The 23722-nt window shown below is 47.6% G+C and overlaps 1 protein-coding gene across 1 annotated transcript in view; it reads right to left on the reverse strand.

The window, feature by feature from the left end:
* The window catches only part of Crim1 (cysteine rich transmembrane BMP regulator 1), a 177640-nt gene that overhangs the window by 3732 nt on the left and 150186 nt on the right, over positions 1–23722 (reverse strand). Inside the window, 4 exon segments of the mRNA XM_032908896.1 lie at positions 2274–2396; positions 4372–4566; positions 18389–18610; positions 21968–22183. Coding sequence (XP_032764787.1) covers positions 2274–2396; positions 4372–4566; positions 18389–18610; positions 21968–22183 — 756 coding nt within the window.

Genomic DNA, 23722 nt, shown 5'->3' on the forward strand with positions numbered 1-23722 from the left:
ACTACTTAGAGGGGAAATAGGATTAGGAGGAAATTTGCAACAACAACAACAAAAAAAATGAGGGTAAGAATGTTACTGATTGGGCAATAAGATATTTCCTGCAGCTAATTAGGAAATTATAAAACGCTGGATAGATTTTAAAGTGATTAAAATTTGACAACTTAAACATGTTTGCTGCTAACATTAAAATATCTCGCTTACAATGACTATATGTTATGTATTATAATGAATATATAATATTAGCGTGTGTGTGTGTGTGTGTGTGTGTGTGTGTGTGTGTGTGTGTGTGTGTGAAGATTTTTGCAGGGCAGTTTTGTTCTCTACTTACAGAGACCAGAACAAAGTATGTGGCAGAAGCTAGGTTTAATTAGATCAAACATGAGACAATTGAGTTGATAGTCTAGTTTGCTAAGTTCAAAGCAAGAATGCTTACTTTTAATACATTTGCTGAAAAAAATACCTTCTATCTTGTCCTAGGGAATCACAGTAGAAGCGCAGGGGGATATTCTTAAGAAAGAGTATCTTTCTATTCTTTTAAGGTGTTCTGTGAGCTGGTGAGATGGCTCAGCTGGTGAAGGGCGGAGAAGCCTGATACCCAGAGCCCAGTCCCCAGAATCCACGTAAATGTGGCAGGAGAGAACGGCCCTCGGAGTGCTCCTTTGACCTCCACATGTGTATACCATACACAAACACAAAGTGACGTTACAAAGATACTCTAAAAATGAAGGTTGCAAAGTGGGAGGTGTAACCACTCAGTTCTGGTGATGGCCCACTGTGGCCAAGGACCTTGGTGACCTCCAGTACTGCAGAAACCAAGGCAAGACCACACGTGAGTTGCAGAGACACAGAAAAGGCACGACTTTCTGAAGCTCTAATGTTTTCATCCAAATCAACCATCCCAGTCAGGTGTCAGGGGCCAGTGAGTGAAGGACTGAGGACATACTGACTGTCCTGGAAACTCAGCTTACAAAGCACAGCTCTGTGGTATTCGGGCTGTGGCTCCTGTGCTGTGTGTACACAGAGAGGAGGGAAGATTGGGAGAGGACGCATCTTCTCAAGTCAGCCCGCCCAGTGGGTAGTATTCAACAGGAAGAGAAAAAAGGAGGATCATCAAGAAGGAAAATACCCACGACGGAAGTATTTTATTGATGGGTTAGGTTTTAAATACAAAACATCTAGAAGACTCTTTCCCATACTCCAAGTGACACCAGGACTGGGTTCAAGCCTATAGAGCATCTATGAACACTGGGCAGTCAAGTAAGGAAAATCCTAGTGAAGAACTGACAACTCTTTACAAACTTAAATCTTTCTGTCCTGTCAGGATGCTAAATAGCGCACCTCAAGAAGTTAACTTGGAGGTTCCCTGGACTCAGAGACAACACCAGAGATAAACGTTATCAACAAGACCCACACCTTTCAGATCAAAATGAAACGAATTACCAAGAAGCATATTATTTTCTGCTCTGGGACTTTTAAAAGCTGCTATGTCATGGGCAGGTCCCCAGCAGACTACAGTTGGTGAGGCTGCTCTGGTGCCTGGAGCCAAGAGTCTCCACCAAGGGGTCACTGAGCGAGTGAACACACAACGCTTAACTGTACATCCAGTCGGAAATGGAATCCTGGGTACAGGAGTTTGGTTCTGTGGTCATCCGGCTTGATCCAAAGATAATGTTTATAATGTCTAAAGTAACAAGATCATTAATCTCTCCCACAACACACAGCACTCCTTCCAGAAGGAATATAAAACCCGCACAATGATCTTGAAAACATGTTTGGAGTCAACAGGAGGCAGTGTCTTAGCATGGATTGAGACTCATCTCCTTTTTAAGAGAAGCAGTAACGGAAGCCAGCAGCCAGGCTTTGCTCATAGCTAACAAGAAACAAGCCTACTTGCTTGGTGTATACAACTGAAAAGAAGAAAGGACTGAAATAAATCCGTAGAAATCGGCTTTGTAATAAACGTTAAACCCTCATGAAGAGGGATGCTGCCAGCCCAAGGGCCAGGGAGGAGCCTTCTTCCTCTGCTACGCTCATACACGTGACTAGGGGTATATTTGTTCCTCTCATTGCTAAGCATCTGAGCCTGCAGGACCAGGGTGGGCACATTTTCCAATATTCTACAGATGGGTTTGATTGAGGTTCTGGTGCTTAATACACCGTGGCCTTCCCCAGAGTAGTCACTGAACTTTCACGAGGTGTTTGAAAACACAGCATTTTTTTTTTAAATCAGGAATAAAGAAAGACCACAAGACAGGACAGTTCTCAGCGTTTACCTCTAGGGAGGTGGATGATGTCATTTTCACTTGGGGTGGGCCACATGGGAACCTCCAGGTCAATCTCGCCGCGATGGTTCTTCTTCTCAATGGGCACATTGGTTGGCTCTGGCACATACATTTCTAAAAGAGGAAAGCATTTTACCTGAGAGGTGGTGGGAGAGCTGTTTATTGTTGGTGTTAATATCCTTGATCCAAATAGAGCCTTCGACTCAAGGCCATTTGGCCCAGGAGGTAAACGACTCCCTCTCCCCACCTCCATGGCTTACACCAGTAGCCGGTAACTGGCTTTAGTGGTGGATGAAGTGCTTCCTAGTGTCAGAGGGAACAGAGACTTTCCTACTCTACCATCCTTGTCTTGTGTCTTGTGTTGGCTTCATAGTTTTGTGTGAGTCACAGTGACTCCAGGTTTGGATCTTTACGGACACCATCACTCTCCCCAAGACATGGCCTTGGTTATTCATGTGATACATCTGTTCCGAACTGAACCTCCCCACCCCTTCAAAGGTCAAATATAAACTCATTTATAGGCCCCAAGGCCCTAACCATCTCAGTCACCATTTATCTTCCCCACCTGCTTCTAGAGCTCATCTGTCCTAGGGTCACTGGCTTGACCTCTCCTATTTCGGGGTCTTTGGATAGAAGACTTCTTCATTCCAACTAAGAGAGACCATTCGACCTTTAAGGTCTTGCTCAAACCCTTCTCCTGTGAAGCATTTCAGGGCCACGGCGGCTTCACTGTGTGAAACTTTGCATAGGAGCTTAGCCCTCATGGCCTGCACCAAGAGTTGTACAGTCGTTGCCTCCGACTCCCTACCCCTTCTCTGAAATCCTGTAATTGTTCTTGATGTGACGGTTAACATAAACCGGTGTTTGCCCCAATTTCTGGTGGCTGGTCAGTTGAGGAGGGACTGGGAAAGCACACAGAGGAGGAACACTGGGAACAAGGGAAGGAGACAAGAGAGTCAGTGACCCTGAAGCCAAGCGCAGGACGCCTCAGGTAGGAAGGCCCAAGCAGCCTTAGCATCAGCAGCAAGTGTCACTACCCACCAAGCACGAGGAGAGCTGAGAAGGACCTGCAGTTTTACTATAGCTAGTTTTCAAAGGTCACTGCACATTTTCATAAGTGCTCAGATAGGGTTATGTGCCTACGACCCAGCAAAAGACCGACAGAGTTCAATTCAGCGCTGTCTGGCTGCCCCATCTGCAAGGATCACAGACCAGCGGTATTTCTAAAGTGACACAGATCCCAGATTACTGTCCTGTTCACAGGAAGGTTCATTAACACAATGCTGCAAGGGAAACAGGAGCCTCAAGGTGAGGATGGAAAGGCTCCTGGCTCACCGTGGGTCTCGCTTGGAGTCAGAGCCTATGTGTGGTCCAGGCTGCCTGGGGAGTCTCTGGTGTGCATGGGATCCGATTGGGAACACTGCCCAGAGGCTGTCCCGGTGAACGCTGAGGCCCTGCAGTTCTGGGATTAGGGCAGGGGATAAAGGAGCTGTTTTGGCAGGAGGCAGAGGGATAGAAAACTAGAAGATGGGGGTGGGGGGTGTCTGGGCAGCTGTGGGGACTTGGGTTTGAAAATGAGAGGTTGAATAAGGCAGCTGATGTGAGGGAGAAGGGCTGGAGGAGACAGCAGAAGGTGGTGGTTACGTTACACGTGGGAGGAGAAGGGTTCAGCTGAGGGGTTGGGAAAAGACTACAGATCATGGTGGGGTAGGGGCTCAAACTGCTGAGCTTAAAAATACCAATGATCCAGACCTATCTTCTTTCACTGCAAATCTTCCATTTTCGTTCTGATATACATTCATGTTGTATTCCCTTCTGTGTTTGATCTGAGGGCTTTCTCCCTAAGCAAATCTAACACTGCACTAAAACCATGCTCTTCTAACAGAGCCAGTTCCTTTAATGGGTGGGCTATACTTGTGTGGCTGTACCCCCGCCTTATGGGGAGAGTATGCAAATTAGAAGAGCCTTTGCCTACATGGTCATAGCTCTGCAAATCACCCTGAGGACTTTGTGTAGGAGCATTTTAACTGGGCTGACCCACTACCTGAGCCCTATTTGTCTGACCACAGAAAGATGACAGTTTGGATACCTGGGCACATCGGGCAGCAACTCCCTTCCACCTTGATGGGCTCGGCACAGGGTAATGGCGGGCAGCTGACAGTCGAGCAGAGGGTCTGGCCTTGCAGGCAGTAGCAATGTGTGCAGCTGTCGATGTCCCACCGCTCCTCGTCAGCGTAGGTCTTCCCACTGAAGTGACACACCACTTTCTTTGGAATCGTGTCTTCTAGTGAAGAAGAGAACATGGTGGAGGGTGACTGAGGGACCATCAGGGCACCTTCTATTGAGACACTAAGGGGCATAGCTTGACCCAACTACAATATCTCCAGAATCTGGCAAACCGTTTTCCTCAAGTCCCAACAATGCTGTCTGCCATTCTCCTTGGACCTTCAGAACCTTCTTCTTGTGGCTGGCCACTGACCAAGGCCCACAAAGGCTCACAGAAGGACCACATAATAGAACAACTGTAATAGCCACATGGACAAGTGTCACTAGGCTGTCAACCCCAATGTGATGTAGAAAGGGGTATGGGGTCCAGCTTGGGCACACTCCCAGAGCCGGGTTTTACCAACCCCCATTCCCACCAGGGTGTGTTTTATACACCGTGCTGGAGAATGGCAAGGGGTGAGAGTGGCCGCACGTCACGAACCACAGCAGCGTAGAGAATTGTCCCCGTCACCCTTCAAGGATGCGGCATGGCTTCTCACCAACAAGGAAGGCCATTTCCACTGCCAACTCAACTTTACTTCATTTAACCTATTCTCTTCTCACCCCCCGCAAACTATGGTTCTTGAGAACGAAATAAATTTACATATATTTTTTATTTTACTTAGAACTTTATAGCATCACATGCCATCCTCATATGCCAACCTTTCCCCTGCAAGTTTAACCGATGCATAGTGATCCCATTTAACAGTTTGTCGTAGGTCTGAGGCCTTAACAGTGGGGCTCCGAGCAAGCCTAGTGACTAACAATTCAGCAGCAAGGCAGAGGAGACAGGCTGGTCCACGCAGAAGCCCTGCAACCGGGCCAATGACTGGCTGGATGACACCTTCAAATCTGGGACAGATTTGTGCTTGGAGTCTAAAGACTGCACCACTGGGCCCTGGAAAAGGCAAAACTCCTTAGGAAAATGGGGTGCTCAGGGCTTGGTGTCCTTTCTGGGAGGCCCTGGAGGTTACTATGTTCACTGGACAGACACAAAGACAGGACACAGAACATCTAAGCAGAGGAATAAAACCTATGTCATGCATGAAGAGGTGTAACCCCTGACCCCTCAACATCTTTGTCTCTACTGTTTCATTACCGCCCACAGTTCAACGGGGGGGCATTTTGGTACTAGTGAGAAATCTACTTTTCAGCACCTTCTACAATGTTATTTAGCTGCATCAGTTCCATGTTCCATGCTAAGGGTTCTGGTGAATCGTCTATTAGGCTAACAACTCACTTGAAGGCTTTCAAACCACATGGGAGCCAAGTGTTTGTTAGCATGGAATCCTTAAAAGGCGTGGCTTAAATTAAGACATCTAAGACAGACATGGGAAACGGGCTGGGCAGAGTCGCATGGTGTCCTTAATCGAGGAAGTATTCTGACGCCATCATCAGTTCATGAAGGACAGTTCAGGCCACTGAATCTAGAGTCTATTATGCATCGACCTTGTAAGGAAGGAAGTGGTCCTTTATAGAACAGCTCTGCTGCCTCTGTCGTATGTAAACCGTGAACTCGCTCCAATGATGACGCAAGAGTATGAAGAAGAACTGCCTGAGGAACCAGGGAGAAGGCTCAACTCCGTGCCCCAACTTGGTTGTCATCCTTCTTGCGTCTTTCGTTGGTGGCACCCCTGCCAGGGCTCCTATGGAGGAAGGGAGCGGGGCACCATGATAGAAGGGCTTAAGGCTGCGAAAAGCGGTTCGACTCAAGGCCAAGCACCGAGCTCTACTGTCTTAGGGTCTCAGCACAGAAACTCATTATGCCTTAAGATACTTAATAAATCAATGCCCCTAATGCTCACAAGGTCATAGTAGCTTCCAAAACGAGGTTACGATGTTGAAGATGGTAATTAGGCGTTCAGTATCACGAGGGCATCCATGTATTTAATATAAATACTTGTCACCAGTGCTGACCAAGAAGCCTGCCCAGAGTGTGGTGGAGCCTTGGGAGGGTTCCCTCACTGACACCCAGCACAGTTACCACTAGTGATATGAAGTAAACAAGGTGGACAGTATGGGGGGCAGAAGGCAGGTCCGCTGGGTCAGGGAGACTTCTCCCAAGACTGCACACTTGGTCGGCCTTTCTCTCAAGCAGTGAAGAGGACAGGAAGAAGCTAAGGGAAGGCACCTCAGAAGGTGGTGCGTCCAATGGCTTAGCCAGTTACAAGGGAAGGGAGGCGTATCAGGATGCCTGGTGTGTGTACACATGCATCCATTGGAGAAAACCCCTGGAATGGATAACAATGGTTCTGAATGACAGGTGAGACCTTCAGATCCTTCCTGTGGAGATGGGAAGGGGCCTTCTTAGTTTACTTCAGAAGGAAACCGAGATCTACCCGCATGGAAGCCCTCATGGGCCGAGGCAGAGGGGGTACAGTGTCCTAGGGGGGTTAGGCAGAAAGGAAGGGTGAGGCTTGAGGGGTTTCTGTGAAATAACTATTGGGGTACAGATGGGAAGGTGGGGCATGAGGAATCATCTTCCTGCCTTAAGTAGTAAATAAACAGTTGGGCTTGCGAGGGATCAGGTCAGGCTTTTGCAATCAGTCCTGTGGGCTTTCCAGACCCACAGGATGGGCCTTCCAGACCAACAGGATGGGCCTATAAACTCTTAGCGTCTCTGGGGGACCATGTCCCCGAAACTGTCACTAAGCTAGAAAGGTCCTCCATATCACCTAGGTAAAAGGTGAGACTTCAGCCGGTTACTGGTAGCTCTAGAAAAAGAGACGGTGTAGAGAAATGGTTTTCGGTGTGGAGAAATGGGCCAAACCTATGTGAAACACCCTTCACACGTGGTCAACATGTTTAGCCTACTCTTTGATCTAGAAGCTCTATTGCTATAATCTAGCCCACAAAAAAAACAAAAACAAAAACAAAAAAAAACAAAACAAAAACAAACAAACAAAAAAACACTAAATAAAACATCTGTTCTCAATCCATGGGTCCCGACACCACTGGGGGCTGCATATTAGATATTTACATTACAATTCATAAGAGTAGGAAAATTACAGCTATGACGTAGCAGTGGAAATAACCTTATAGCTGGGGGTCAGCACAGCACGAGGAGCTGTATTAGAGGATTAGAGCATGGCGGAGGTTGAAAAGCACTGGCCTAAAGGATGTCGCTTATGAAGACACTCATGACAATACTAATTAAAGCAGAAAGAAACAAAAGGGTGGATTCCTCCCTAACTAACAATAGGAAAAGACTCACGGCAAAACCATGCTAGTACCACATGGAATGGCTGTGAATGCATTACGGGTCGTGAATGCAGCCAGGTTACCTTTAACAGAAGGAACGTTAACAGTGATGGCTACACTGAAGGCTGAGGTTTTCCTTTTTCTCCTTGACTTTTGAAAAATGGAATTCATTACTATTGGTTAACACGTCAAAAACATATAAAACAAAAACCTCACTTCTCACTCCTCCCCGCCCCCCATATAGTACACTTAGGCCGCTGCACACAGAGAAGAGAACATGGGAGGCAGATGCTCACACACGAGTGTGGTACTCTTTGAGTGAGTGGTACTTGCCCACTCAGAACATTGTCAACAGACTAAGAAGAGAAGCCCAGGCAGCGACAACGATCCGCTGTTGAATGACAGTACCACACAGTGCTTCTGAGGATGCTGGTTCAGCAGCTGTATGAGGCCACAGTGGAGTCCAGAAGGATACAAAATGCTACAGGAGAAAGGACAAGCACCCCGAATACCCGGAAGCGATGGGCTCGGCCAGGGACTCTGGCCACAGAGTAGGTGAAATTAAAGTCTCGCTTTGTCACCTCCCGTCAGGACTAAAAGTTCAAAGTAGCGAGATGACCACGACCACAGTGGAACCTATTATGCTAGCAACCCACGGGGAGACCCGGGTTCGCAGGCTCTCAGAGAGAGAGTCAAGAGTTTCTGACCTGCTAAGGAGTGTGCAGTCCCTGGAGAATGATTTGCCCACACATGCGGGCTGACTACCACCGGACTTGGATGCCTGACGCTCTCACCAGTTTATCATGGTTCCCCTGAAGCTCTCCTCACCCCCGAGGACCCCAGGGCCATGTCACCTTCAGCTTCAGTTCATCTGCAAATGACTTAATTCATATTTGAGATTGGATCTGAAAACTGTATATGAGGATGTTTAGGGCACAACAGACGCTTCTCCTGTTGGCTCCAATGTGCACTGCCGTCTTCAGAAACTCTGAGGCCACCAATATATTCAGAGCCCAACAGAGGCTAAACTGGTGCTGGACTTGCGGTGGGCCAGAGATAGCATATGGCTGGGTGCGCAGAGAGCCCAAGCCAAGACTCACAGTGAGCCCCGTGTCAGAGACGTCATTCTTGATCTCGATTACGAAGTCCGTTAGAACCAAAAGCATCAAAACATTTCATAGCGACTAATTCTGTATCTCCAAATAGTGTACAAAAACCAAGCTACATTGTGCTAACAGTGAATTTCCATGTGAAGCAAACAGATGTGACTCTTGCCTTCGAGACAATCCCAAATTACCAGGGCAGTTGCTACCTGGCCCAGGGAATAGTAAGATAGACTTTGGTTGATGAGTCTTTATAGAAATACTTTTGCTTTTTACTCAGTTCCTCTTGAGAAGTTAGTGACTTTAGTAGAGGCTGACAGTATAGAGCAGATGTCGGTAGCTGGATGGACTACGGCTTTACGAAACCTTCAGAATGGCAAAACAGAGGCAAGCCTATGCAAGTGGGAGGTGCTTATAATAAATTACTAGTCATTGGAGTTTAAGAAGTACTTAGCCCGAGTGAGATTACGTAAAAGCCACTCGAAGCACACAGCCTGACGAGGAATGCAGTCCTAGGGACTTGGGTCAATGTGGCCAGTGGTGCACATGCTCTTTGAATCTTACCACTGCACTGCTTTGCCCATGCCGGCGATGACATCATGTGCTTCGCTTATTCAATACCTCGGATTATTTGTAACTTCCACTGACTGGATGACTGCAATGTGCTGGGCACCAAGATAAGTATTTCACCTGCGTCAGTTCCATTTGATCTCTACAGTTCAGTGGCCACGGTTATTGTTTCAGTCCCACAGAAAACCGAGGCACGTGGATGTCAAGTCACTCTTCTAAGATCTGAGGACTGGAAGTCAGGGTGGGACAGGAACCAGCGTGGGCATGGCTCTCCAACCCTTGAATGCCTTCTGTCTGCATGGTCTGCCTTGTTGGGTGTGGGGCTCACTTTCTGGGCAGGAATCAATGCCACATAAACCAGTCATTATTACTCAGTGGCTCCAGGAAGTGGGGACCTCTTTCAGTCGGGTGGCACGGCCAGTTGAGACGTAGAGTCGGCACCATGGTGAGGATTCTTGGCCTTCCTGGAGGTCTCTGTCCAACACGCCTCTTTCCTCTCACAGTTCTCACCTCCCTTCCTCTTTCCCTTCCTCCCTCTCTCTCAGAGGAAAATGACGACAGGAGAATGTTCCAAGGACAACACCAGGAACAACACGGATACTTAGCAACATTTCCTTTTAAAACCAATACATCAGGGATTAAACATCGCACGAACACGACCCCCTTTGAAGCGTCCCTTGTGGCAGGCTAAAATCGTATCTGGAAGATGCTTCAGACAGCTTTGGGCTTTTCCACTGGCATCAAGGGCCAGCTTTTGAAATATTCAGGCGAGGCAGTCGCTGTTCATGGTTACACCTTGGTTTGATAAGCTGTGGCATTTCGCTTCCTCATTGTGGGCACCTTGTCTTACGCTTATCAGATTCAAACTGGAATGGCCTCATTCGGGTAAGGATTTGTTTTGCCGACACTGTCAGTATGGTGAATATGGTGGGCCAGGTACTGGTTTGGGTTTGCCACAATGGCTACACTACAGGGGCTGCTTAAGTCACAGAGTACACACTCACACTCTCTCTCTCTCTCTCTCTCTCTCTCTCTCTCTGTCTCTCTCTCTCTCTGCAAATTCAAGCAACAGTATCTTGTACAGCCCAGGACCACGCTAAGAATATACAGTGGCTTTTCTGGAGCGGACCTCAGTGTGGTTTCCCCTCTGTCTGTCCTGGAGTCTGGTCATAGAAAAGGTGAACACTGCCCAGGCCTTCCAAGTTTACTCTTTCTAGGCTGAATTCAACTGTCTAAACTTGACAGTCTCACATCTTTTCAAGGTAAGAATAAAAACTTAAGCTGTGAACGCTGGAGCTGGTTTTGACTACTCGAGCTGTTTTAATTACAAAATAAAGTTCACTAAAGGCCTTGCAGCCACAGTGCCTTTTCCACTCTATCTAGATTCAACCTACAGTCCCAGGAGTCACTCACACGGACCCAGAGGCCTATGGACACCGACTAGTGCTGGTTACATGAGCCTCTGCAAAGGAAGTGTCTCCTGACTGCTTCCTCCACGGAAGGATACAGAGCCCCCACCCCACTGTCACCTGCATTACAGCTGGGCTTTCGGTTTCTGCCTCAGATATAACCTTCTCGGGTGGACACTCGGGGATCTAATTCTGTTGTGGCGCTCACGGTGTGGGAGTCACTTCCTGAGAGGAAGTCAGGCAGCTTTAGAAATTGCGTCAGTTCTTTTAAATCTCCTGCTACACTAGGGAGTCCAGAAAAGTAATTTACTCTGGGATCCTGGTAGCCAAGAAGCTAAATGCTGTTGCTGCTGCTTTAAGAAACCCCTCCTTGACGCCAATCCAGCAGAGTCCTACTCCGGGACATCTTTTTCCTTCCATAGGTATTGAGAAGCAGGCACATGCACAGCCTGGTTCTTAACTCGTGGCTTCATTCGCGACCAGGGCATATTTCCTCTGGGACAGCATCCAGAGCGATGGGGGCTTACATTAGTGGAAGAGCCAAAGAAATGGCCCCTAGTATCTATTTCAGGGTGGTATTTAGCTCGAAAGTTGAAGTGTGTGTAGCTTAGCATTTGTCTGTACATGCACGCACATGGGTGTGTGACGCGTGCATGCATGCGTGTCCCCAACTTTGATATGGTTTCTCTTACTAAACCCAGAACTGCCCACCCTGGCTGGCTAGCAAGCCTGAGTGTCTGCCCGTGTCCCCGATTCCCTCACAGATGTATGTGTGGCTTTTTACATGGGTACTGGGGATCCAAACCCAGCTGTTCCTGCCTGCAAAGCAGGCGTTTTACCTCCCCAGCCTGATTTTAGATGAACAGTACTTCATGAGATCACTCAGGCAGAGGTAAAGAGGTAGCTTGTGCCCTTGTGAGTAGCAAGAGACTTAGATGAGGAGATAGAGATAAAGGGGCCAAGGCTTATTAATGATCAAGCATCGATACAGGGAAAGTACCTACTACATCAGTGTACACTTCCCATAATGCACTACAGTCCCTCTTCCTAACCCAGAAAGGAGTAAGACACACTCTCTCCTAAGTCCCTGCCCTGTGATGTCATTTTTCTTTATCAACTTCAGTTGGGCAAATGCTAGACATGAGTGTTATGCTTGGAGAACACATAAATGTGAGCAACCCCATTTGAGAAGCTAGCGATATTATCCTTTTTTTTTTTTAATGTAAAGGAAAGACTTAAACAGAAGCTGTAAGAAGCAAGAATTTAAGAAAATAACCAACAGCCCGCTAGAAGTTTGCAGACGTATAGGCAGACTCTGAGCCTCTTGGCTAAAGGACGGGTCAGATTCCGTGAGTGTGAAGAGGGAGCTCAAACGGACCTGCGTGCACACAAGGCCTGAATGGTTTCAACGAGGGAAAACATCCAAGCTTGATTATTTTCATATAAAAAAAGAGACAGACGTCATCGTGTAGTGTGGCTGCCACCTCTGTATAGTGTCTTTACCGATGTATAAGCCAGTGGCCATCCAAGTCCTTTCTTTAAAACCCAGTTTTATTTTAGTTCATCTATTTCTCTGCATGTGAAGTCCAATTCTACTATAAAGATCAAAGGGACCTCCAGGTTTCTCCAGCATAACTGTACTAAAATGGCTGCCTCAGATCAACAGGAGAATTAGAAACGTGTCCGAGTTCCACGAGCAGAAGTCTGACCAACCGGCTGGTTTGGTCGGCAGGGACTTTTGGCTGATCCCCACTGCATGCAAAGAGCACACGATTTCTCAGAGAATGCAACTCTTGTATTGAGAATCTACTATGCATTGGCTGGGGACTTCAAGGACTAAATTCAAAGTAGTGGTTCGCTTTCAACTTCAAGTGAAGTCTTATTTCATAGTTACGCCTGCTATTTCACAGTAAGGTGTGTGTGTGTCTGTGTGTGTGTGTGTGTCCATTTTGGAAACGATAAAGGTATTCTAAATGGCAGGCAGAGACAATGCAAGCTCATCGGGGCTCCAAAAAGGAAGGAAAAGAGACGCAGCTTTCTTTAGGACGCCAGAGTATTGCATTTTGTTAGAAAAAAAAAAAATCTACCTGGCAGGATGCCCCAGTCTCTGCACTTACGGGAGATGTTTCACGCTGTTAGAAATCCCCTGCCAGCATCCAGGGGTCTTTACCAAGTGCCTCCTCCTGGGAAGAGGTCTCTATCCACGCTTATCACTGGCAGGAGGCAGAGAAATCAGGTTTGGCCTCTTGTACAGAAACAAGCAGGAAAGGCCAGACGCTGCTACGCTCTGAGACTCTAGTGTTAGCCTCCAGCCCTCGGCCTTCCTCTGTGCAGAAGGATTTTTAACAGGAAGCCACCCATATGGACAGAGGCTCAGGCAGACGCTATGTCCCAGAGGTCCTCCCTGAGTCAACTGCAAACACAGGAATTTCTATGCGCAATGTCCGGTGACCGAATAGGATGCTAAAGGGAGAAACAAAACTGTGTGTGGAGGACACAGAAGAAGGGGCCGCCCGGGGTGCTGCGCAGGTCCTAAGCAAACTGAAATCAAACACTGTTTATTTTTGGTGCGGTAACTTTAGACCAGTTCCAAAGTTAGTACAGTAGATGACGACCGGAATGTTTTCCACCTCGGCGCCCTCTAAACAATACACAAGGGCCCGCCCATTCTGCTTCTTCTGCCTTTCCACCACCTCTTGCTCCATTCTTTTCACTTAAACATTTTTAATACTCGTCCTCACAGTGACGGTGACGATCAGGGGCCACCGTGACTGGCAGCTGTGAATGGGATGCATGACACTTCCCTAGGACAGCATGACCTCCACAGTCAGGGTCATGGTGAATGCCACACAAGGAGTTCACGAACTCCTCACGTGGCGCTCGCTTCTGAAACCCCAAGCTAAGGGTCCATCTTTGCACTCTGACACGGGTGACCATCCTTCAGAAGGTCATCAGGGCGATGTGCTGTGCTGGCCTCTCTCTTGGTGGAGCAAGGAGCTCCACGCCACCACAGGGAGAGGAATGGCACCATAGGGACACTGTTCAGACTGCAGCCAGTCTGTCCTGTAGGAGCGGTGCCCCACAGAGCCAGGGTACACTCGCATGCAAACATGGCTTCACTCCCTTTACATGCTACCTTTGAGAGGTTTCCTCTACCGGAGGCGAGTATCACCAAGACACAGAGCCAGTAGGTTTTGGAGTTGTGTGCATGACTCTTGGCTCCAAGGCAAGTTCCTTACAGTGTGCACAAGCTTTCGATTTTAAGGAAATACATCAGGATATCAAATTCTAGTGCCCTAACTTTATGACTTAAAACCATGTAGCGTTAGCTTCCCAAATTCTAACGATGTTGACGCAGACGGTTATTACCTCTGATTCTGAGGGACATACGTGCATATGTAAATCTAAGGAGCTAGCGTTTTGATCGGTCAGCTTGAAACACAGAGAAGCGGGAGCACAAGAAGAGTTGCCCTGCAGACAGTGGGGTAGAGAACACAAACCCCTCCATTATTAGGGGGCCATTTCTCTACCCATTCTTTGAAAATGACAGCACTGCAATGCACTGATAAAAACCACAGTTCTGGCCCAGGCCAGGCCAGCTTGGCTTCCTGCGTTCGTGCCACTTCAAGTATCCGATGTACAGACTCATATACACCAAGTACAAAGTACGGCTCTGCGCTAGTCAGACAGAGGTACCCATGAGGAAAAGACAGACCTGGTGCACTCTGACATGGGTGAATCACCGTTTTCACAGATCTTTAAAGATCTACAGTAAGACATTCTGAAATGATCCAAAGTAACATAAACAGATCATCTTAACGTTGTTTCTATGCCAGTTATAAGCCACCTGTGTTTATGTTTTATGTATCGAATAAACAAACAGGTCTTATCCAGAAATAACTAATGTTAGACAAAAAAAAAAAGTCTTAAATTGATTTCTAGCCGAGATTCTCAGCATGTGACTTAAAATATCAAGTGAAGTAACCCGGAACTACACACAAACCCGTCCTCACCAAGCCACCATTTTCAAGGTATTAGTCTGATTAACACTTCTGACGCAGCCGGCCCATTGGTTCTGTTCTCCTAGACCAGCACAGTGGCAGCCCGTCTGACTCTCCCGCTTTACAAAGCTGACAGGGAACTAACCCCATCTGTCAGACTAACAACAGGCTTTATAATCAAAGGAATGCTCCCTCCAAGGATTAGCTGACCTGGAAGAACTCAATCACCGCCATAGAAAGGGTCCACCGGAATGCTCATGTCCCCTGTGCCAAAGCTGTGGGCCGGGCAGACATCCTCACAGATACGGTGAGTGTAGGAGGGGAGTCGGTCACTGAAATTCATTCATTTGCTTTCCCCTAGGGAGTCCTGGGGCCAAGATCTCAGACTATTTTCTCTGGAAAGGAGCATACAGGCAGCTGGGAGCAAAGCAAGGATGTTGTACAGTGGCCTGGGCTCTTACAGTGACGTGCATCGTAAGGAGGGTTCTAAAGAGTCACCTGTCATGCCTGCGGTCACACATGAGAATCCCCAGACCACTGTTCTCTACCTGATCCATACCCCAACACCATTTTTAAAAGCCATCTCTTTATATAAAGTCGGAAAGCCTATGAAAATACAATCTAAGGCCTGGGTGTGTTTGTGTAGGAAGGCAGAATACAAAAAAATTAGAAAATCAATTAAGATGTTCCATTAAAATGATTGGGTAATTACTACTTAGTTTCGTTTGAGTAGAAGGATGAATTCCCTAATGATGGGTATTATAAGCAATTAGACAAAGCTGCTCACTTTTCAAAATTAATCACCAATCCTATTAATTATGTCTGTATTACACATCCTACTAAATTAGAACGCGTAATCGGAGGCCTTCACACATCAAAGGAGAACCATTCTCACCGCACAGTAGTGGGATGATAATTTAGCCAAAAGGAACACAAACACTTGTAATTAGAAGCCTACTTTTAGTAGGATCGCCACTTTTCCTTACTCTTACGCTGAGAATAAAATAAAAATCCAAAGGAAAAGACAAGCGAGCTTCTTGGTTTTGATGTGAGAAGGAGTCAGTTTCCCAGGAGCTGTGCAGTTGTTAGAGTAATGGCTACCTAGGAGACCCGAGGGCACGGTGAGGCCAGTGCCCCATGTGATCTGTGCTGTCCCCAGGAGATGACGTGATTCTGACAACTGACAATTTGGGGTGAATCTAAGAATGGCCCAAACAGGACCCAACAGGTCCTCAGTGCTCTCTGGGAAAGCAATCAGGGGCCCTACAACATGCCAACGATGGCCTGTCTCAACATCGGTCCTTTTCTGGATGACTACAGGTCTGCAGGCACAGCTCTGAAGTACATTTGGGAGTGCTGGCTTTTCCCAGGCCTGGTGTCTCTGTAGAGGGGCCAGGCTGATGGGAAGTTCGGACAAACCAGTTGGTAAGAGAAAATACCCCAAAATAAAAGTCAGATCGGAAATCTCATTACTTCACGAAATCACCTTTCAAAGCCTGAATAGCGGAGCCGCAGGAGAACAGAACAGGAGTAATTAAACAGGAGTATTTCAAAGCAAGTGTGACACAGACAAAGGAGGCCTAATTAGGAATTCAAGTGTACAAACCACAGGTCTGGAACAACGCATTCATTAATACAGCGTCGGTTGTGGGTTTCGGATGGAAGATCTCTCATAGTCCCTTAATATGAGTCCAGGCTTAATAGAGTACAAGTGTACACCCGGAGGAGGAGGTGGGGGTGCTGGAACAGACTATGCACTTATCCGAACTGTAATTTAATAGAAACGCTTATAATCTAATTTAATGTTCAAGTCGCACATCTTGGCCAAACAGGCCTTATTCTGCCTACATTAAAGAAGAATATATAGTCAAATGATTCAGGAATTGGGAGTATGAAGGAAAAAAGGAAAACAGAAGACAGAAAATATGGACTGAGAATATTAAGGTCAGAAGGTTTCTTTCTACAATTTTGGGAAATGGTTTGTGGGGAAGAGGAATGGTTTACCTCTATCACATGAAAGCCAATCGACAACCCGAGTAACCGCTTTACTGATCACGCAACAAGACACAAGAGGAACTTGCAGTTGAACAAAACCATCCGAGAATTTCAACACAATTTGTTATTAGATTTCTTTCCCCCCTTTGAAGCTAACATAGAATTCTTACACCTCCTGGGCACTCATTTCCCTGGGCGGTTCATTAATTCTTCCTTTTATCATTAGAGTTCTGATGTGTAAGCAGGTGCTATTGTCTGTATCCCCCTGCGAGGACGGGACAGTATCCTAGCTACATCGTGGCTCTAGAGTGTCACCAAAGGCATCGAGTGCCTTTGAAAAGGAAGTAGCTAATTTGGAAGTGCGTCTTGCTGTATTGTTTTGTTCCATTTAGGAACCAATGCGTACAAGTATCCTTTCCTGCTAGGAGCTCATGATCTGGAGCTGTCATTACATCACAATTATCCAGTCCTCGCTCAAAGAGCATCCACGTTCAAACGATACACGATATAGGTGGTCATACAAAGGAGCCAGCTTTCAGATTTTACTGTTATATATCCTGTGTGTGTGTGTGTGTGTGTGTGTGTAAAACTCTCTCAGTTTAATCAATGAGTAAACTAGCTCCATAAAATTCCCACAAGTAGCATCTTGCAGCCCAAAACTCTTTCTTCTTCCCCAGGTATGTATTCCAAATACTTGCAATGCCTTGTGTCTAGAAAGCACGCAGACCCCACCAGCAGTAAGTGCACAATGCCTGTAATTAATAACAACTGACATGTGTCTTCATTTGCTGCTCCGATTATGGGCTCGCCGTGGGACTGAGACGCGTCTTGTGCCTCATTTGACTTTAGGACGCAAAAGCCGTATAGCCAGCCAGGGCCTTGGGAGTCAGGCTTGTCCTTGATTAGAGCTGCCAGCTGTCTTAGCCTTCCCTTCTGGTCCCCAGAGCAGCGTCTGGCTCATGGCCACAGGACTGGTTGGGTACGGACACTAAGAAGCTCATATTCATATGTCCTCTGCTTACAAGATGTGGCACCACAGGCCACGGGGAGGAGAGGGTTCTGCTAGTAACTCAGGCTTCACTCTGTGCTCAGGCCATCAACACGGACAGCCGTGTGGCTTACACAGGACCGATTAATTGCCCCGTAAGATAGGGAAGACAAACAAATGGGAGATTGAATGAATGCTTCATATCAAGTCGGTCTCAAGGGAGAGAGGCAAGCTGTATATAATAAACATCCTATCCCATAATATGGAAATGATGTGCCGGGGTGACGACTGAAAATAATTAAGGAAGCGGGGACTTCGATATTGAGAATCCAGAACTCAGAGAGTCCCACTGGAACACAACGATGCTATAATGTCGTTATGTTCCAAGGCAACATGTATTTATTCTTCCCGTATCCATCTTGGGAGCATAGCTTTCCCCGTCTCTCCCTGGGTCTGTGTAGCATACCAACCAGAAAAGCTAATTTAATAAAATACTAACTGGACATGGCTGTCCATGGTAATTTAGGGGTCACTGGGAGAGATGAGAGGTGTTTTCTCTTTTCCTTGATCTTACCTAGGCAGTAGGGGCAACACTGGCCTTTCCTCAAAACGGGCCGTTCGCAGGCCACCGAAGGGCAGGACTCGGAGTAGCAGCTAATGGAGCTATCCATGCACACACAGCTGGTGCAGACGTCAGGCTTCCAGGACTCGGCCGCCAGGAAGATGTCCCCTTCATCATTCCTGCAGTAGCTAGGCACGCTCTCATTATGGGATGTGGAAGGCTGAAGAGGGTCCTCTGGAAAATGGAACGCACAGGTCAGCGGAGAGAGTGCTGCAGGCAAACAGCTACACAGCACAGTGAAAGGCCGGTCAGTCTCACAAAGGCACTGCTCTCTACAGCTCTGGGTGCCTCACCAGAAGACAAACCAAACAACAACAAAAACTCAGCCAGTCAGGAAGCCAGGAAGCCTGCTTCCAGCAAGGTCTTGTATTTTAAAACAGAGTAACAATAGGAAAAGACTTGTCATTGAGATTCTGTCAGGAGCCTGTGCAGGGTCGACTCTAGCCTTCTTCCTTACCTGAAGGAAAGTCTGCGTTTTCTTTGGAGGCTCATGGGACTTGGATCACAATGATCAACCAGGAAATCCAGTGTGTGCTTTCCCAGGCTCCCTTGCAACTGGAGGGTGGGGCACCTGGCCTAGCTGCAGCTCAGGGTTAACGAAGGGATTTCTAGCGCTCCTTCTACATTCTTCCTGCCTTAAAGGTGAGGGTTCTACGGTCAGAGTTGTCTTAGCCACCGATCCAGAGTCAACAGTGATCCATAAGCTTCTTCTGAAGTATGTAAAATGAACCCCTATTTGTTTAAAATTTATAGCTAGATTTTCTTCCTTGCAGCCAACCCAATCCTAACCATTCGCTACCCAAATAAGCTTCTCCAGCAGATTTGTCTATACGCTGCCGATCTGTGACATTCCCAAGTTTAGACATTAGTGAGGGAGGGGCTAGCAACCCAGATCAAACAGAAGGGCACCACCCAGGGAAGCCATATGCAAGCCCTCTGTGGTTGTACTATGGAAGGTCTCCACCTCAGACGATGAACTGAAGTGGAAAAGAGGGCCAACTAGGAAACGCAGGCTTCTCTTTGGTATCCAGAGGTTAATTAAAATGAAGCCCAAGAAGAAACCTGAGCTACGTACGTAAAAGGGGCATGTGAGTAAGTAAGGTTCAAATTTTAGAAATGTCCCAGTCTCTAATGGCAGTGTTGCCAAGCAACACTGTCCCTCAACAACCACCTTTCCTCAATGGACGCACAGTGGAGAGTTATCTTGTGTTTGTCTGAATCAGCACCACGAACCCTGCTATTCTCAGCCGTGAGACAGAAGTTCAAGGCAGGCATGCAGTTATCACATGCTGTAGAAGCTCTAAACATGGCGTCTTTCCACCATCTGCTGCATGAATACACCGCACCCTCCAGTGAGCACATCTGATCCTCTCTGAAGACCAAGGCAGCTGCTTCACCTGGAGCGCTCTCCGAGGACCAGAGAAAAGCTAGCACAATGAGATCAGTCCGAAGACTTTCCCTAAGCACAACTACCTCTCCTCTGCTCGTCCCTGGGAACAAAGTCGCAAAGGACGGATGTTGGTTCCACTGGTCTAGCTCACTACAGGGAACGTGTCTCACAGATCGCTCTTCACGTACCATCCACAGTCTGCAGAATAGAGAAGGGAGGACGGGATTCTGCTCTCAGAGACCTTTTTGAGGTCATTTATGCCTTGAGAGGGCTTCTTTAAGAGAGAGGCCACTGCTAACTTTTGTTTTGTCTGGAACTTGGCTCTAGGCTCTGAAGTCCCAAAGACCCTGCAGGCTGCATTAGCTTACTTAGTTCTTGCAACTAAGCAACTGGGGCGCTGTGCTGGGACTACAGGTGTGCACCATCATGGCCGTCTCTCTCCTGTTTGGACTTCAGGCGAGTATCAGACTGGTACCCTACTTGTTCTTCAGGGTCCACTTCTGTGGAGGGCCATGCCCTAAGGCAGACCACGGGCAAGGCAGAACAGGGAGGGATCCCAGAGAGGTAATCACCATCCAGGCACAGGTCTTGTCGACGAGTACATATCCTTCTTAGACTATTTTGGAACGTGGTCACCTAAGCCTGGTCTTTTTCTAGGTGTGTAATACAGCACGGTGTTACTCTTCAAGTTTATCGTCATGTAAAAGCCACTGGCATCTTACGTTTACGTTTAGGATAAGGGGAGGGGACAAACATGGTAGCTCACACTTATAATTTCAGCCCTTGAGAAGCTGAAGCAGTAAGGCTTCCCAGTTTAAAGAGAAATGCTTTTACTGCAGCAGTCTAGATATGAATAGAGAGCCCCAAAAGATCTGAGGAGGAGTTAGTAGCTCATTTAAGTACGACTTGGCTTGGCTAGCCCTCATTCGCATATGCAAAAGTAACCTTTGGAGTGCTGATATTATATATAATAAAAAAGAAAAAGTTTAAGATGAGAGTTAACGCTAGGTTATCTTATCCATATATGGAGAGGAATAATTTAGTTAGTCACCCTGGCCTAATTTACAGCCGAGAAGAACAAATCAGGCGTAACGCACAGAGAAAAGCAGAACGCAATGGCTCGCCTGACAGGAACCCAAGGGGCCCCTGTGACTCAGGTTTTATTTGCTTGTTTTGTTTTGCTTCCTGAGATAGGGTTTCTGTATGTAGCCCTGGCTATCCTGGACTTCCCTTTGTAGACCAGGCTGGCCTTGAACTCACAGAGATCTGCTTGCCTCTGCCTCCCGAGCGCTCAGATTACTGCCCAGCTTGCAACGCAGACTCTTATTATGAAGTGGGGCCTAACCCTGGCCTGGGACTTCTTCATGTGCAGTCAGGTGTTCCATCAAGGAATCTAGGCTTGCTGTCCCTAGCCCAGGGACACAGAGCACCTTTTCTCTCCTAGCACCTTCCTGAGTCACCTGCGTTCAAGCACTCCTTCTCTGTTCTGTGAACCATTAGTTTTTAAATGTGGAATAACCACACCACAGCCCAGTGGGGCATTTTTCTCTCTCTCTCCGTCCTTCTCTCTCTTTCTCTCCTATTACTCCACAGGATAGAAGTTACGTGTGTGTGTGTGGGGTGTGTGTGTGTGTGTGTGTGTGTTCCCAGGGTTGAAACCGGGCATTCCAGAAACGTCTACAAAACAAGTAAGTCAATGGATATGAGCTCACTATCACTAAAGATTCCTATGAGGAGGATGTGTGGGCTCAGGCGTCTTCCTTTATAAACACCAGCCGATCTTCCATATAGAGTGGTGATAGCAATAACAACGTGGCTGGGATATGTCACACGCACATCCTAAAGATGCGACACACGTGGACTGCTAATGCCAGACAAGATTCTACACTAGTTAGGCCTGCCAGAATGTGACTGCTGGGTACACTGACAAGCCTGTACCAAGATGGTACCGTGGCTCAAATTTAGTTACTGAGTATGATGGACAGAGAATGAGCTCCTGGAAGGAAACTCCACAGTCAGGGACGTTCCCACACAGGTTCTTGGGGTGAGCACAGAGCTCACCCTAACATGCAAGTCCGAGGAACCGTCAAGCAAAGCTGCGTCCTTCCCACCACATGTGCGCTGTGTGCCGCCATGGTTACCTGTACACTGTGGGCAGCAGGAGTCCTGGGTGCGCGAGGGGTTCTGGCAGAGCAGAGGTGGGCACACCTCCGTCTCACACAGCACTCGGCCACTGTGACAGGTGCACTGCGTACAGGAGTCAATGTTCCACGTTTCCCCTTCCACAAAGTACTCTCCTCCAGGGGCGTGGCAAATGGAGGGCGTGCTGAGCTCGGGCTTCTGCACCACGAAGTCATCTGAGGAATGACACAGAATGAAAAACACAAGAAATCAATCACCTGCAGCTTTTTCGACTGCCAAAGGAACTGGTGGTGTTCCGTTTCAGGGAGAGAGAAAAAGGGAAGTGTCCGAAGAGTTTCTCTCACCCTATTCTTATCCCACCAATAGGAGAGGAAAGAAAAATTTCCATGCTGAGAAACAGGGGACAAAGAGCTAATCTCAGGAAGTGAGGTTCGAGTGGCTGAGTCTGTCGATAGTCCTGAGAGAATTCAATAAGAATTAAATTACGTGGACATTCTCTCGCCGGAGCATCCCTGCGAGTGTGCAGGAATTGTCTAGAATACAGACTGCTCATTTACTGAATGCTTGTTATGGTCCAATTATTTCCAGGCTGGGCCCTTCTCACTTATTTATTTCATTTCGTTTCTTCCTTCCATTGACCTTGTGAGGGAGGCACTATTATTCTATTCTACATATTTTGAAAGCTACCGCTCAGAGCATTAAGCACAGTCAAGGGGCTGGAACCCAAGTCAATGGCTATTTGGATAATGGATGTGCCTCTAGATTAAACAAACCTTCCAAATGATGGATGTCCTGTCTACTTTATTATCTTGGGATTCCGAGCACTTTTATGCTTGGAAATATGGCCCACCGTCCAGGAGCCACACCTCACCTCAGCCAGCTGCCAGGACCCCGGGCAGGAAGGTACCTACGGTTTCAATAGTCTGTAACCCCTCGCCTGAGGCCAAACATTTGATGGACAACACCATCATCAACCAGAGACATTTCCGGAGGCTGATGGCTGTGATTTCTTTCCCCAGAGGTGAGTTGGCTTTAGAGAGCCGTGAATGTTGAAATGTCTACAGAGGTGCTGGGAGTTGCCCTGACGGGGTGCTGGGAAGTAAGAAGGCATTAACTATATTCCCAGAGTCCAAGTGCAACAAGCGCTTCAAGGAGGTGTTGACAGCGGTGCATCCTGCTGAGCAAAGGGCTAGGGACATCACTGCTGGCTCAGGCCAACAGCGCAGCGGATGCTGAGGACTGAGGAGAACCACCCTGTCTGTGTAGCTGTGTTGAGCGCGCCAGGGCTGTGTGCAGTGGGCAGCAGTGGGTCGGTGACACGGATGGGATACAGTGCGGGCTGTGGGGTGACTTTCAGGTTTCAGGACAGGTTTATCTCAAGGGAAGGGAAGACTGGGATGTAGACCAAGCAGACGCACTCTGAAAAATGGACAGCTGAACTAAAATCCCGGTCTATGAGCAGGAGAGAAGGAGGTTAACAAAATAATCAGTATCAGTGGGGCAAGAGGCTCAGAGTGTATTTCCTGTGGCTTATAGAGAAGGGAAAAGTGTCACTGAAAAACTAACATTGGAAAAGATTCTCTGATGGCATTTGAAAAGGGCTTTCAGGGACAGGCAGCAGGGGTCTAAGGCGTTTGCCTCCCTTGTGTCCTGGCAGAACCGAGGCTGGGGAGATGGTGAGGAGAGCTTAAGGGTGAGACGGGGCGTGGGACAAATGGGAGGAGAGGCCATGCTAGCTGGGGAGTTAGGGAGCT

Source organism: Rattus rattus, chromosome 7 (assembly GCF_011064425.1).
Source record: "Rattus rattus isolate New Zealand chromosome 7, Rrattus_CSIRO_v1, whole genome shotgun sequence".
Classification (NCBI taxonomy): domain Eukaryota; kingdom Metazoa; phylum Chordata; class Mammalia; order Rodentia; family Muridae; genus Rattus; species Rattus rattus.